The sequence below is a fragment of the Bombus bifarius genome, unplaced genomic scaffold (genome assembly GCF_011952205.1).
Source record: "Bombus bifarius isolate JDL3187 unplaced genomic scaffold, Bbif_JDL3187 scf7180000008194, whole genome shotgun sequence".
Taxonomy (NCBI): Eukaryota; Metazoa; Arthropoda; class Insecta; order Hymenoptera; family Apidae; genus Bombus; species Bombus bifarius.
In genome coordinates this window covers 1789637-1802311 of record NW_022884502.1, presented here as the reverse complement: position 1 = coordinate 1802311, position 12675 = coordinate 1789637, and the positions used below count along the sequence as shown (strand labels likewise).

Below are 12675 nucleotides of genomic sequence, written 5' to 3'. Positions count from 1 at the left end.
AAATGGTCTTTTATTACTTCCTGTGTTGTTATTTTCGAAGGCGTTAAAAAAAGAAGAAGAAACTGAACAGTGCACAGAATAGTGACCGAACAGGAAAACCCAGTATTTGCATGTATTAAGTAGTTCGCGCGAGGACTTTTAAGATTAATCGACAATTCTCTCTGGTTGGCTCGTTCGACTCGGCTATAAAAGTACGCGGACGACTTCTTTCCGTTCAGTAAACTCTCGATCTTGGTGTGTCAACCGAACGTGTATCGAGAATATAAAGATTGGAAAAGAAAGGAGAAGAATCTGTAAAGGGCGTTTATCCGTGTATTCGCGTAAATTTACGATAGAGAAAAGGAGGTGCACGATTAACCAAAATGTGGCAATTTTGTCTAGCGTTAGGTGAGTATGTCTCGCGAAATAAGTGGATCGTAGAGATTTGTATAAAGGATCGATTTACGTTCTAACGATGGAAATGCATGTTGTGTGTAGCTATCGCCTCGAGCAGAAGCGTGATCGCATTTCCACAGGTAAGGATAATTGAAATCGCCTAATCGTCGAAACGTTTTATACGTTTTATCAATTGGATCCTGAATTAATTAACCGTTGCTGTCGTACAAAGAACGATGGTCTGGCTGGTGGCAAAGTCGAGATTCAAACGATACCCAGTACGTTCTCGGTGGACGGATTCGTTTTCGACGGACCTGCAGACGGTAGAAACGTCGCAACCACGGCAACTACCACTAGTTCTGCAACACCTTCGACGACCACGGAGGATGCCTCCTTCGACTCTCGATACAACCGGTGTATAGCTACGTGTCTGGTGAGTCGTGAAAGCCCTTGAAATTTTCGATCTTTTTCTTCCTTTCCTCTAACTTATCGCGCAGGTTTGTTAAAACGTGTCGAAGGTCATGGCTATTTATTCGTTATACCGGTCATACTGGTTTATAACTTGGTCTATAACTTGCCGAACTTGCAAATGACGCATCCACTCGTGACGCTGTGTAAAGGCGAGATTTCCTATAAGCATCGAGTCAGATACTCACGTTTCGATGGGAAGAATCCAGAGCCACGCTGTTCTTCTTAGTTGAAACGTTTTGTATAGTATTTTTTCATTTTTCAAAATATATCCAGATGTTTACAGTTCTCGTATCTTTTATCTTTCGTTGACTTTGATTGCGGAACTGACGTCGCGGGGTTGCTCAGCGTGACTGAAATCTTTGTTTCCTTAACACGTGCTGACGATCGTGACGTGGTATTTTCCGCTTTTAAGAGCTACCAGACCATGACATCGACGCAGTGTCATCCGCAGTCAATGTGTTATAAATTGTATCGTACACAAGTAGGATATAAATATTTGAAATTGAACGAAGAAGAATAGCACTTGAATTAAGGAGAACATCGTACGTCTGGGCACACGCGACTAACGCTTATAGAAAATCCTGTCCTCTATTCTCATGGGGGTTCAGAAGCTGAAAAGTGAAACGCGATTCGTCGCACTAAATGAGAAGGAGCGATAAAATTTTCAGACGACGAGCGAATACAATCCGGTATGCGGCTCGGACGATGTCGAGTACTCCAATCCAGGACAATTAAGCTGCGCATCGGCATGTGGAAAAGGTAAGGAATGATCGATGTTAGTCCATACGTCACGGAATATTTATGACTAAATTGCGGAAGTTTAGACAACTACGATATGCAGATGAATACGAAAAATATGTTCAAGATGTACGCGAAGTACATGCAGGACAGATAAGTTAAATACGGAATGTGACAGCAAAATAGAAAACAATTTTTCAGATGCTTTAATTCGACGAAAGATATTGATACTCCTATCGAAGTTTCGCTTTACTTTGCTTATCGCTTCGCGAAAGTATGCACTTTGTATAAACTTCCGCAATCTACTTGTTACGTTTGGAACGAGAATTTCATTTTCCTCGTAATACACGCGGTTAATGAGCGTTACGGTCATTTTGTAATTACAAAATGGCATTGATACCGACGCGTTATAACGCGTATTACAAGGAAAACAGAATTATACTATGTAGCGACGATCTTATTCGTTAAGATTACGTTCAAGATCGATAAGTATCGTATAATCTACGGACGCGTTTAAGTCTCCATCTCGTTCCCTGTCTATCTAAAACTTATCAATGAAACGCGTTTGTTCTTTGTTGCAGATGTTACGTTAACACACTACGGAAAATGCAGGACTACGAAGATAAGAGGATAGATGACTTAATGACTGCGTATTACCGATCAACAATATCGACACGCGAATGCTACTCACATAAAACTAGTTTACCGCATAGTTACGTAATTGTCTATTCATCGTTGTTCCTTCTTTAATACAAGTTTTGGTTGAAAATAATCCGCGGCCTTGCCGCGCGTCTCACGCGAGGATCTCCTACCATCTCCTTTCCTACCATCCGTTCAATCATCGTAAAAAGAAACCGATTGGAAACGTGTCAATGACAAAGAGAGGGGGGGAAGAAATGTAGCTATGCGGGCAACGCAATCAGATTGAGTCAGTCGCGAGACAAGGAGGATAGATTGTGATCAGCCCATCTGACTCTCCGCGCTACGTCCAAGTTCCCTCCGTGAATGCCGTAGAGATGCCTGGCTAAGATATTGGCTCTGTCTTCTTCCGCTCGTATGGCCGTCCTTCTGTATTGTGCCACGGTCAATAGACAGCCAACGATAAGCGTTATTTGGACGATCAACAAGAAGATCAGTAGACTCAAAGCGAGACTAGCGTCGACGCAGAGCAGTCCGTCCACAGAATCTAAGGGCAAGATAGAACAGAAATAATAAGCGAGGAAAGTCGGTCGCGAAATAAAAAGAAAAGTTTTCAGTTGGTTTGGAGATTACAAAAGTTTGCGAAACTCACTTCCTCCGGCGATTAGCACGGTATCAGGGGACGAGTTCTCCCTCGAAGATAAACGATCAGCCGAAGACGCGACGGAGTTTTGAACGATTATGGAGAGTTCCAGCGATAACTCGTCCGGAGTTTCGTCCTTGGACGTTGGCGTTGTTTCGGCGTGGTAGGTTGCCTGCGTACTCCAAGACTCGCTAGCTCGTTTCTTTTTTCCGTAAGAAGGTTTATCGCCGTTGCAGTTGGTCTGTAACGCGTATCACACGGTGAATCGACCATCGTGGGACGATCGCGAACGTATTCTTGGCGGGAAGGACGTACGCAACGACGTTAAATTAATATTAAATCGAATAGGCTTGCAAGAACGCGAAAACCTTCTGAAACTTTCGAAACCGTAGTTTGCCAATTCATAAGAACAGTTTCAGAAGCATAACACGTAGATTTAGAACTAATGCTACTTTTACAGCTTGATCTTAAGTAACAGTTTATTGAGTAAGCTTGCAACTAGAAATTTGAAACATCAATTTGTAAGAATTTTAGTAATTCAATTTTTTTTTAAATCAAGCTATTTTCACTGTACAGCGCCTTCGAACTAATAAAGATGCAGACGTACGATCTTAGTTGCGATTAAATCGATTGATGTTCTCTTGTCCCTTAATGTATTCATTTACACGTTCGCCATATTCCTACCGTCGAGGGAAAAGGATCGTAGCGATAAATGCGACTGTGCATTTCACTAACCGGTATGCACTTGTCCAAGCAGAATCGGACGAGTACGTTGAAACGGACTCGTTGACTATTGGGGAACTTGAAGGCTGTAAAAGTTGCGATTAATGAACGACCATCGACTGGATCCTTGGAGAGAGCGGGGAAGGTGGTTGGATCGGTGGGACATCCGAGTTCGTCCAGTAGCAGATACGAGGCATCGCCGGAAGCGCTGCTCGCTACTAAGTGTCCGGCGGTAATGTCATAAGGACCTACGAGCCATAAATTGTAGGAAATTACATGTACAGAATAATCGTTGCCATTGGAACAGGTTGTATCTGTTTTCCGGTTAGGGTTAGAGCGACTGTTAAATGAAAAAGACGTAAGATCTGCTCTAAAATTCTACAAGTACAGTTCTTTCGTATGTTTTCAACGACGTATGGAAAAGATTTACATAAACTTTTAGGAGGAGCGTATCTATATCTTTTAAACGTACATCGATCACTTGGAATATTTTGCGTCAAAAAACGATAAAGAGAATTGCGACTGATTAGTTTAAAAGCTATTTTAAGTTTAATTATATTTGGAGCGTGTAGAAAGATAAGGAAACGAAGATTACTGTAAAAGCATTCCATTACCATCTGGTGGACTCAGTTGAATCTTCAGAGTGAGCTTCTGACCTAAATGCGTGACCATAGCGACTGCCGAGTTCTCGTCTAATATCCTCATGGTGACTATCGGCGCTTGCGAGGACGCGTTGACGATCGTTGAAGAGATCGGCGGCACTCCTGCGCTAAATGATATAGGAAATGGAAAATGGAAAATGGCGTATCGCGGGTATAAAAGACGAAGACATGGATACTCACTTTGGATCGAGAAAGCTGAAACTAGATTGAACGGTGACGTTTTTTGGTTGCGGAGGTGCTCGATCGTTTAACGAGCATCCAACCCTGACTGCTTGATCGCCGAGTCGTTGAACGATCGGATTGAATTGTACGACGATCGTTGCCCAAACCAACGGTCGCGTTCTACGAACGACAATATCGTTTTTTCTTTCATTTTTGTTACAATGCTTTTGGTTCTTTGGCGGACGATCCGGTTACGAGTTACCTTTTTGCGCTAATGTTTTGTCACGTCTTCAGGGTAGACGTTAAAAGGCAAACTGTAAAGTTCGCGACGCGATAGTTTCCCGAGAAATCAGAAACACGAGAAACAGAAAGGAAGCTTGAAATTTGTAAAAGATGCTCCAACTATTTACTCCTTCAAGATTTTCTCCAATTAATCTTTCGATGTTCGAACCGTGTAAACTCTAATCGCTCGCTGACTTAACGATTGTGCTATATTGCTTTCGTCTATGATATCTTACCGATTTTGATCGTCGACGGAAAAGGCAGGGTGCAATCCGCAACGAAGGGTACCCTCGCGAATCTGGTCAACGGGTGGAATAGGTAACGTCAATATTGTTCGATTACTGCCTGTACCCTGAGCGTCGCAGGTATCCGCGTATCCGTTCGAGTAGAGCCGGCCAAAGAAGGGGTCGCTCGTTTTCAACTCGACCGTCATCGTCGAATCGTTGCACCGCACCTTCACTGACCACGAGAAACATCGAGCGTGAAATCTATCGTTTTTTCGTTCGAAATCTATCGATTCGTTTTTAAATCTAAAGACAAGATCACTTACGATCTAAACAAGGTTCTCGCTCTCTGTAGACCACGTTCGTCGCGTCGATCAACGAGCTAACTCCTAGACTGGTGGTGTCTTCCGAGTGCAGTAGGCAAAGTGGTTGACCCGACGAATTGGCAAACGTGTATCCTCGACAGATAAAACCATCCACGCTCGAGTCGCATCTTTTCTCGCACTGCGTCGATTCGATCGTCGAACGAAATTACAAGGAAACAACAGGAACACATACGAGACATACAAAGCGGAATTAGAGGATTAACGCTATCGGCGACTCTGTTGCATGAGCTAAATGAACAGGAGCGAAGAGAAGTCTTATAGGTTTGATAGATTGACCTGTCGTTCCTATGGTTAGAGACGTTTATTTCGAAGATTTCAATGTGACAAGATATGCATGAAAATAAATTGATAAGTCGGTTATGACTATGATTAAATATTTATGCATGCTATAAAATCGTCGTTTTCAATAGCCAATATAAAGTACCAAAAATTTACCTGCTTCTCGTCAAGGTCCATCAAAGCGACGTCAGAGTACGGTAACGAGACATTTTGGAATTCCGCGTACGAGCAATACTCGTCTCTGGCTGTAACACAGAGTTTCTTCGTTATCGACCATTGTGTCCGATTCGGTTACGACCGGTCGACTGATCGGTTTTCCAAGTTTCTGCAAGTTACTAGAAAGTTGCTACTCACACAGATTTCGACATTGATCTCTGAGGTACTCGTCTCTGTACATGGACGCCCTGTACGCTCTTGGTCTGGTTCCTCGTTCGTACAACGAGAGAGAGCATCGTCCGAACGCTGTTTTGTCGATCGAAAGGGGTTTCGAAGTCCGAAATTGAGCGGACTCGCAGCTTCTTCCTGCAAGGAAATCGCCAACGAGTCAACTCGATCGATCTCGACCCGATCTAGCGCGCTTACCTGTCTCTATGCATTTCTCGTAACATTGGTTCCTCGTGATCGGATCGGATAGATGGAACGCGCTGGAATCGATGAACACCGCTCCTGGACTCCTCTCCACCTGCCAAAGTTTTCGTCTCGCGCAGCTTACCGGCACTGACGACGAACGAGAATAATTTAATAGTTTAAAAAATGATATAAACAGTTCGGTTTCAACTTACCTTTCACGCAAACTCGGTGGTAAAAGATGGAATTCGGTTCGGGTACCAGTTCGTCGTCCTCTATTCGCACGCTGTAGCAGACGCTTCTACCAAAGTCTATGACGAACGCGGTGCAGTTTACGCGTTTGCATCTGAAGTTCGAAGGAAGACGTTGGTCAAAGAAACGTATTTCGTTTACCTTTTCACTGGTTGTCACTGCTACTTGATTTTTACAGGAAGATAGGATCATTCGAATCAACGGACGTTTGTTTGACGGACTGAGCGATTTATCTTGCGATCGGACAAAATATTGCCAAAGTCGTTGGCAACGTATGATACACAGAATAGGAACATGTAAAATGTAGTATTTAAAAATAAACATTTACTAGAGTAAAATAAAACCGACGATTTTATTTTATCATATCATATTCGACGTTCTATGAGAAGCGAATATACACCGTAAGCTGTATATATTTTTTATTATCTACCACGATATATCAATTCGTATTACATATAGCAAAAAAACCTAAGAGATTCGTAAGAAATTATTGTCTAAACAGTTCATCTTGAATTTCTCCTCGTTTTACTGCACAGCGAAAGGGGTAAGATTCGCGCCTACCTTTCGAAGCAACTTTTCGTTATTCCGTTTGAGTTGACCGCGCTAAAGAGAACTGTTTGCGCGTCGATGGTTTCCGGTTTAACGCCAGCGATTTTCTCCCAACTGTTGTGCGAACAGCGGCCCTCTGCAACCAGAGGCAGACCAGTCGACTCGGTGAAACGGTCTGCATACGAAATTTTAGATGATTTTTACCTGTTCTCGTGATAAAGCCGAGTATCACGATCCCCGCGAGAAGACGAGCGATCGTCGTCATGTTTATCGCTCGTCTATCGATCGCATGGCGCAAGCAGCGCAGGCGCGCGATCGGTCCGCGAGCTTCGATATCGTGCCAAGGATTTTCGCGAACGTTGCCTCGCACGCGGTCGTGTACACGACGATGTATCAGCTTCGCTTACGTAACTACCCTGAGTCGAGTCGGATAAAAAATAATTGGCACGAAAGTTCAAACGTTTGCCCGGGAAAATCCGATCGCTTACGAGTCGTAGTAAGTCATGGTTCTTGTTAAGTCTCGTTCAAATTCGTCAAGTTACTTGAATCTAAGTTGCTCGAGTGCAAGTAATCCGATTTCAAGCGGATATTTAACCCTTTGCTCTCGGTTTGCTAACCGCGCTGGTAAAATCTTTTCGACGACATAATCCTAATACGGTAGAGTTGCATTTATTTTATTCGAACGACGAATTCCACTTATCGCAACGAAATTTTAGTCGAAGCTCGTTTAAACGAATGATTTGCCGGCTGATTCATTCGCGTATCGGAACGTTGCTGAGCTGCTGCTACTACGTCACCAAAAATAATAAGTAACGAGGAACATTTGCGAGCACCTATTACGCCAACTCCAATTATTACATATAAATTGTTTGTTTCTCGACGAGGTCAGATAACCATCGCTAATGACCGTGTTTGTCGCTAAACGACGGAAGAAGTTCAGATAAATGAAGTTTTAATGGAGCATGAGTCATGTAAATTACGAATATTTATACGAGAGAAATTTGACAGAATATTTGAAGCCGACCGAACGATAGCGACATTGACGAAGGAGTCGCGAGTTACTCGAATCGATCCTGAACGAGGATAATGGTCGAAAGAAGCTGCAAAGTAGCGGAATCGCAATCGATTAACGCGGTAAACGATCCATTGCCGCGACGATCGTCATCGAACGAGTATCTGCGAACGACTGGTCGGTTTAGGGATTCGGTTTGGAAAAGACGCGACCCAACTGCAATTTCGCGAGCAACTGATGCACGCTGGTAGAGGCGCGTACGCGTTCACCTGCATTGTGGCGAGAAACGAATAGGAACGAGCTCGTGCACGTCCGCCCGCGCGCTCGCGATGGTCCACAAACGAATAATCGCGGTATGTTGTAACGCGATAACATGTAAACTCGTAAACGGATGTTCGATGGATTGTAAGACACGCGAATCGAGTGTCGTTGAAACGAGCTTCGACCAATACGATTCAATACGATATTGTATAAACTACGAAATACCATACTTTTATTTTTCATCGTGCTGACTAAACACGCAGTCCATCTATACGTAGATTCCTAATCGTGTACAATTGTCGTGTGCCCTGCGTGGATTTGACGCGCGATTCGCCGAACCAGACGTGCGAATTAACGGCCGTGGTTGGCGTTGAAACGTGACTTCGGATGGGCGGGCGCGTTCACGGACGCTTACGGTCATCAACGACAAAGGCTTGGTCGCGACGCGGCGCATCCCGGTGCATCGGTGCTTATCGCTCCACCACATACCGTGGGCAATTCGCGTGTAATTAGCGGTATACGCGAGGTTATGGAAATTCTATGACTCAAAAGCTTACGACTTGGCGAATTTTATAAATAGAATACGCGAAACCGACTATGCGACAGCGAGCTATCGGCGGACGGTTATCGTACGCCGAATAAAATTTGCTCATTTCCGGTGAATGGAGAACGCTGTGACGTTGAAGAGCTGGAAGATGAAGCTGACGTTAGATCGTGTGCATTTCACTGACGATTTCATGGTTTTCGCGCTTCGTGTACGAGCAGCAAAGAGCTGCGGGAAAGAGGCGAGTCGCGGCGAATAGTACGATGACGCGATGCACGATTAGACGCGTCCTTCGACTTACGTAACAGTGATTTTACACGCGCTCGGTTTCGTTGTTTACTCGCGTCATTCTGCTTTTCCTGGAATACGCGGTTTAATCCCTAACCGAGTCTCGTGACAAACGATCAATGAACCGATACGTCGCGAAAAGAGACTCGCATCTACTGTTAGCACGTTGCGTTTTGTCTCGACGTTACAGATCAGCTCCATGGAAAAGACGATTTAGAACGTTCACGAAATATCCGGACGAATGTGTCATCTAATCATCGTGTAAGTTTAAAGCCTAGGTAACTGATATCTGTTTCCAAGAAAATAGCAAACAAGAAAAAAAAAAAAAAAAGAAAAAGAATGGCGAAAGAATCGATTGCATGCCAAATGTCCCGCATTGCATTTGTAGAACCGATTTTGCTGGTAATCGTATAGGCACGTAATTGGCGAACGTATCTTGCACCCGCACTCCTTAACAATGGAGAAGATTTCTCCTGTTATTCTTTACACTTGTTGCTGTTCTGGTTGCAAGCGTTTTCGCAAGACGATCGTAAAACAAGAAAGATAAAGATGGCGAAAGAAGCGCAATGACTGATAAGAGGAAAAACAAGGATATATAAATTATGCTGTGTAGAAGATTAAATATATATTTCACAACGTGGAATGTAACATTTATAAGAAGTTTTAGGAATTTTTATCTTTTTTCCATCCTTCCGAACCAAGTGTAATGACAGCGGTTAAAAATTTGTTGTCGCTCACTTTATTATACATATAAACTCTGTTATAACAATTAATAAATCGATCCTATCCGCATCGATTATCGAGAAACAGTTCTCGAACGTACGTCTGTTATTCGGGTCGTCACTGTCTTTTTCCCTGTTTGATATACCACGTTAGAAAAATTGACGGAAGAATCTTGTTTCCCTCGCACGCATATCAACACGCAAATTAAAGATTCCCATACAAAAACATTACGATGAAATAAATAATAATAATAATAAATTGTTTTCGAAGCTTCTCCTCTTACGCGTCTTGCGCCCGGAATTTTGTATTTTCCTCTCTTCACACTAGAGCGTATTATCAACATATAATATGTATCTAAACATATTAGGCAACAGTTAACTAAGATTAAATGAACGTGACAAACGAAATAAGTACACTTGCTCGTACAGTTTCATATCTTTGTCTCGATAAAGTTAAACACCATTAGATACAAACGTTTAACAAACAAAAAGAAAAAAGGAAGAGATAAAAGTAGAAAGAGAAAGTCTTAAATACCAAACGTTACGACTTCTTTGACGACTCTAGCGTTAAAATCAAGAAGATAATGTCGACCAGCCTCTCGAGCCAAAATTATATCACGATGCCACGCGAGACTCATGAACTGTTCGAGGTGATTTCGGTGAACAGGCGCAAAAGGGAATAAATAGAATCGACATTTCCGATCGCTTCGTTCAAAAAGGATGGCAAAATATTTGACTGCTGGACTTTGCTGAGCACTTCGTGAAGCCAGGGTAATAGTCGCGTCCTTATAAAGTCCCATACCAATTTTATTATAGCTTTTGCGATATGTTTGATTTTCTCACCAACAGAATCTCCGATCGAGCTTGTCGTTTCTTGCAAATAGCTTACCGGTAAATGTAGCAAGTTCGGCAAATCACTTATTAATTCTGATAGGCCGTTCGACACGTTTGATCTTCGTCGTCTCTGATTAGAATTCTGACTGTTATTGGGCAGCGTTAAAGGGTTTTCGAGGAACGATTCGATGTTTTCGATCCACGAGAGAAACGTTGATCTGATCCTGGAGATGATCGAAAGGATAAACTTTATGATGTTGGTCGTCAGGTTGGCCGGAATATTAACAAGTCTCGATACGGTTTCTTCGATGAAGTCGGATGTAGAAGACTGCCGCGCGATGCGCTGCAACTTTGTATCAACCTCGTTGATCGGGATAAGTCCAACTGGAACGTGATCCCGTTAATAAAATTGCACTACCCTTGAACACGTGCCTCTTGCGCAATCGAAGATTCACGTTAACGTCATTGGCAAAATTTCACGAGTCACGACAGTTGCAAGTTACCGGTATTAGTAAACCATGAATAAAAGTGATAAGTGTGCTATGAGTAAAAAAGAGGAAAGTTTACGAGTAAAGTTAACGACAGTTACAAGCTATGTGATAAAAAGTTGGGAAATTGTAAAAGAGAAGTCTATAAATTATAGACGTAACGTAACACACATCTGTGACGCGATATGGAGCCTTGTAACTTGGCAATTTATCAACGTACCTAGTATCAGTAAATAGACAAAGTATATGCCGGATTACGAAATTCTCTTTCACAATTTTACGATTTCACACCGGTATTTATACAGGGTGGTTGGTAACTGGTGGTACAAGCGGAAAGGGGGTGATTCTACGCGAAAAAAGAAGTCGAAAATATAGAATAAAATTTTTTGTTCAATTTAAAAAATTTTTTAAAAATCTACAGTGAGATCCGTTATAACGAGACGCGATAAAGTGCAGGCGTACCGAGCGAAAATTCAAAGTCGATTTTCTCGAAAACAAAGCCTCGAACGAAAAATTGTTATTCTATATTTTCGTCTTCTTTTTTCGCGTAGAATCACCCCCTTTCTGCTTGTACCGTTGGTTCCGCGGTTACCAACTACCCTGTATAAAGAATTGCATCGAAAATGAATTACTCTCGAAGCAGGTTATCCGCGATTGTCAATGGGAGTGGAAAACAAGTCAAGACGATCGGTGGATAAATTCATTTACAAGAGCACGTATTCCAGCGATAGAATCAGAAAATTGAAAGTCAGCTTTAAAAGCGTCAACGTTGAAAAGCCGGGTGCCGCGTAACAAGCGTGAATACGAACTAAGATTGATAAGACAGAATAAATAAACGAACGAATAAAGAAGTCTATCAATGTAAAAGTATGTAGTTGTTAATGGCCTTAAACAGAGTTAAATAGTTGTATTTAATTCGTAGTCCGATAGATGACACAAGATAACTCGTAACTCGTAAACTTTGCCTTTAATATTTCATTGTCAGACTTACTATTACAATAGTAAGAGGGAATTTATTAATACTAATGTCTTGTAGCTACCGACTTATAAAGTTTCGGTAATGATAAGATATTATTCAATGGCGCAAGATTGTGTAGCAGCGGATCGATCGATCGCAGCCGTTTTTTACCTTGATCGAGAGAAGAAACAGCAGGAGTAGCCCCGCACAGTGCGCAAAGGCACATCGACAACAGTAAGACGATCGTAACGGTGTTCATAGCGCAAGTTCGATGTGGATCACGGTTGTTGGAAACTTGGTCTCTGACTTTTGGTCGACCATCGGAATCGCGATCGGCTTATACCCTTTATCGACTTCCCAACACGGTCAAACTGTCATTTGACTCGTTATCGATGCTAATTTACAACCTTGCATGCTTTTTACGTGTCACGCGATGAAATCGCCTAACGGAAAATTGCGTCAGTCGAATATTTTTCAGTATTATTTATTGCTGTTTATCGCGTGCAAATCGACGCTTATCGCCAAATGCCAACCCTCTTGCTTGACTCACCTCGAACTACACAACGAAATGTAGGAGGAGCGGGTGGGGTGATTGCGAGCCGTGGCAATTATATTC

General features: G+C 42.6%; 3 protein-coding genes across 3 annotated transcripts; 1 reads left to right on the top strand and 2 right to left on the bottom strand.

Moving 5' to 3' along the window:
- Position 1: 1 nt before the first annotated feature.
- LOC117209832 lies at positions 2-2356 on the top strand. Its single transcript, XM_033452253.1, has 5 exons — positions 2-387; positions 478-515; positions 608-808; positions 1515-1605; positions 2166-2356. Exons 1-5 carry the CDS (start codon positions 363-365, stop codon positions 2216-2218), a joined length of 408 nt encoding a protein of 135 aa, XP_033308144.1. The 5' UTR covers positions 2-362; the 3' UTR covers positions 2219-2356.
- LOC117209818 lies at positions 1549-7993 on the bottom strand. Its single transcript, XM_033452225.1, has 13 exons — positions 7157-7993; positions 6965-7088; positions 6367-6497; positions 6167-6301; positions 5939-6106; positions 5741-5829; positions 5246-5423; positions 4932-5154; positions 4432-4593; positions 4204-4358; positions 3602-3837; positions 2876-3107; positions 1549-2770 (listed from the first exon to the last, which is right to left on the bottom strand). Exons 1-13 carry the CDS (start codon positions 7215-7217, stop codon positions 2514-2516), a joined length of 2151 nt encoding a protein of 716 aa, XP_033308116.1. The 5' UTR covers positions 7218-7993; the 3' UTR covers positions 1549-2513.
- Positions 7994-9653: 1660 nt separating this feature from the next.
- LOC117209828 lies at positions 9654-12531 on the bottom strand. Its single transcript, XM_033452248.1, has 2 exons — positions 12231-12531; positions 9654-10997 (listed from the first exon to the last, which is right to left on the bottom strand). Exons 1-2 carry the CDS (start codon positions 12316-12318, stop codon positions 10414-10416), a joined length of 672 nt encoding a protein of 223 aa, XP_033308139.1. The 5' UTR covers positions 12319-12531; the 3' UTR covers positions 9654-10413.
- Positions 12532-12675: the final 144 nt, after the last annotated feature.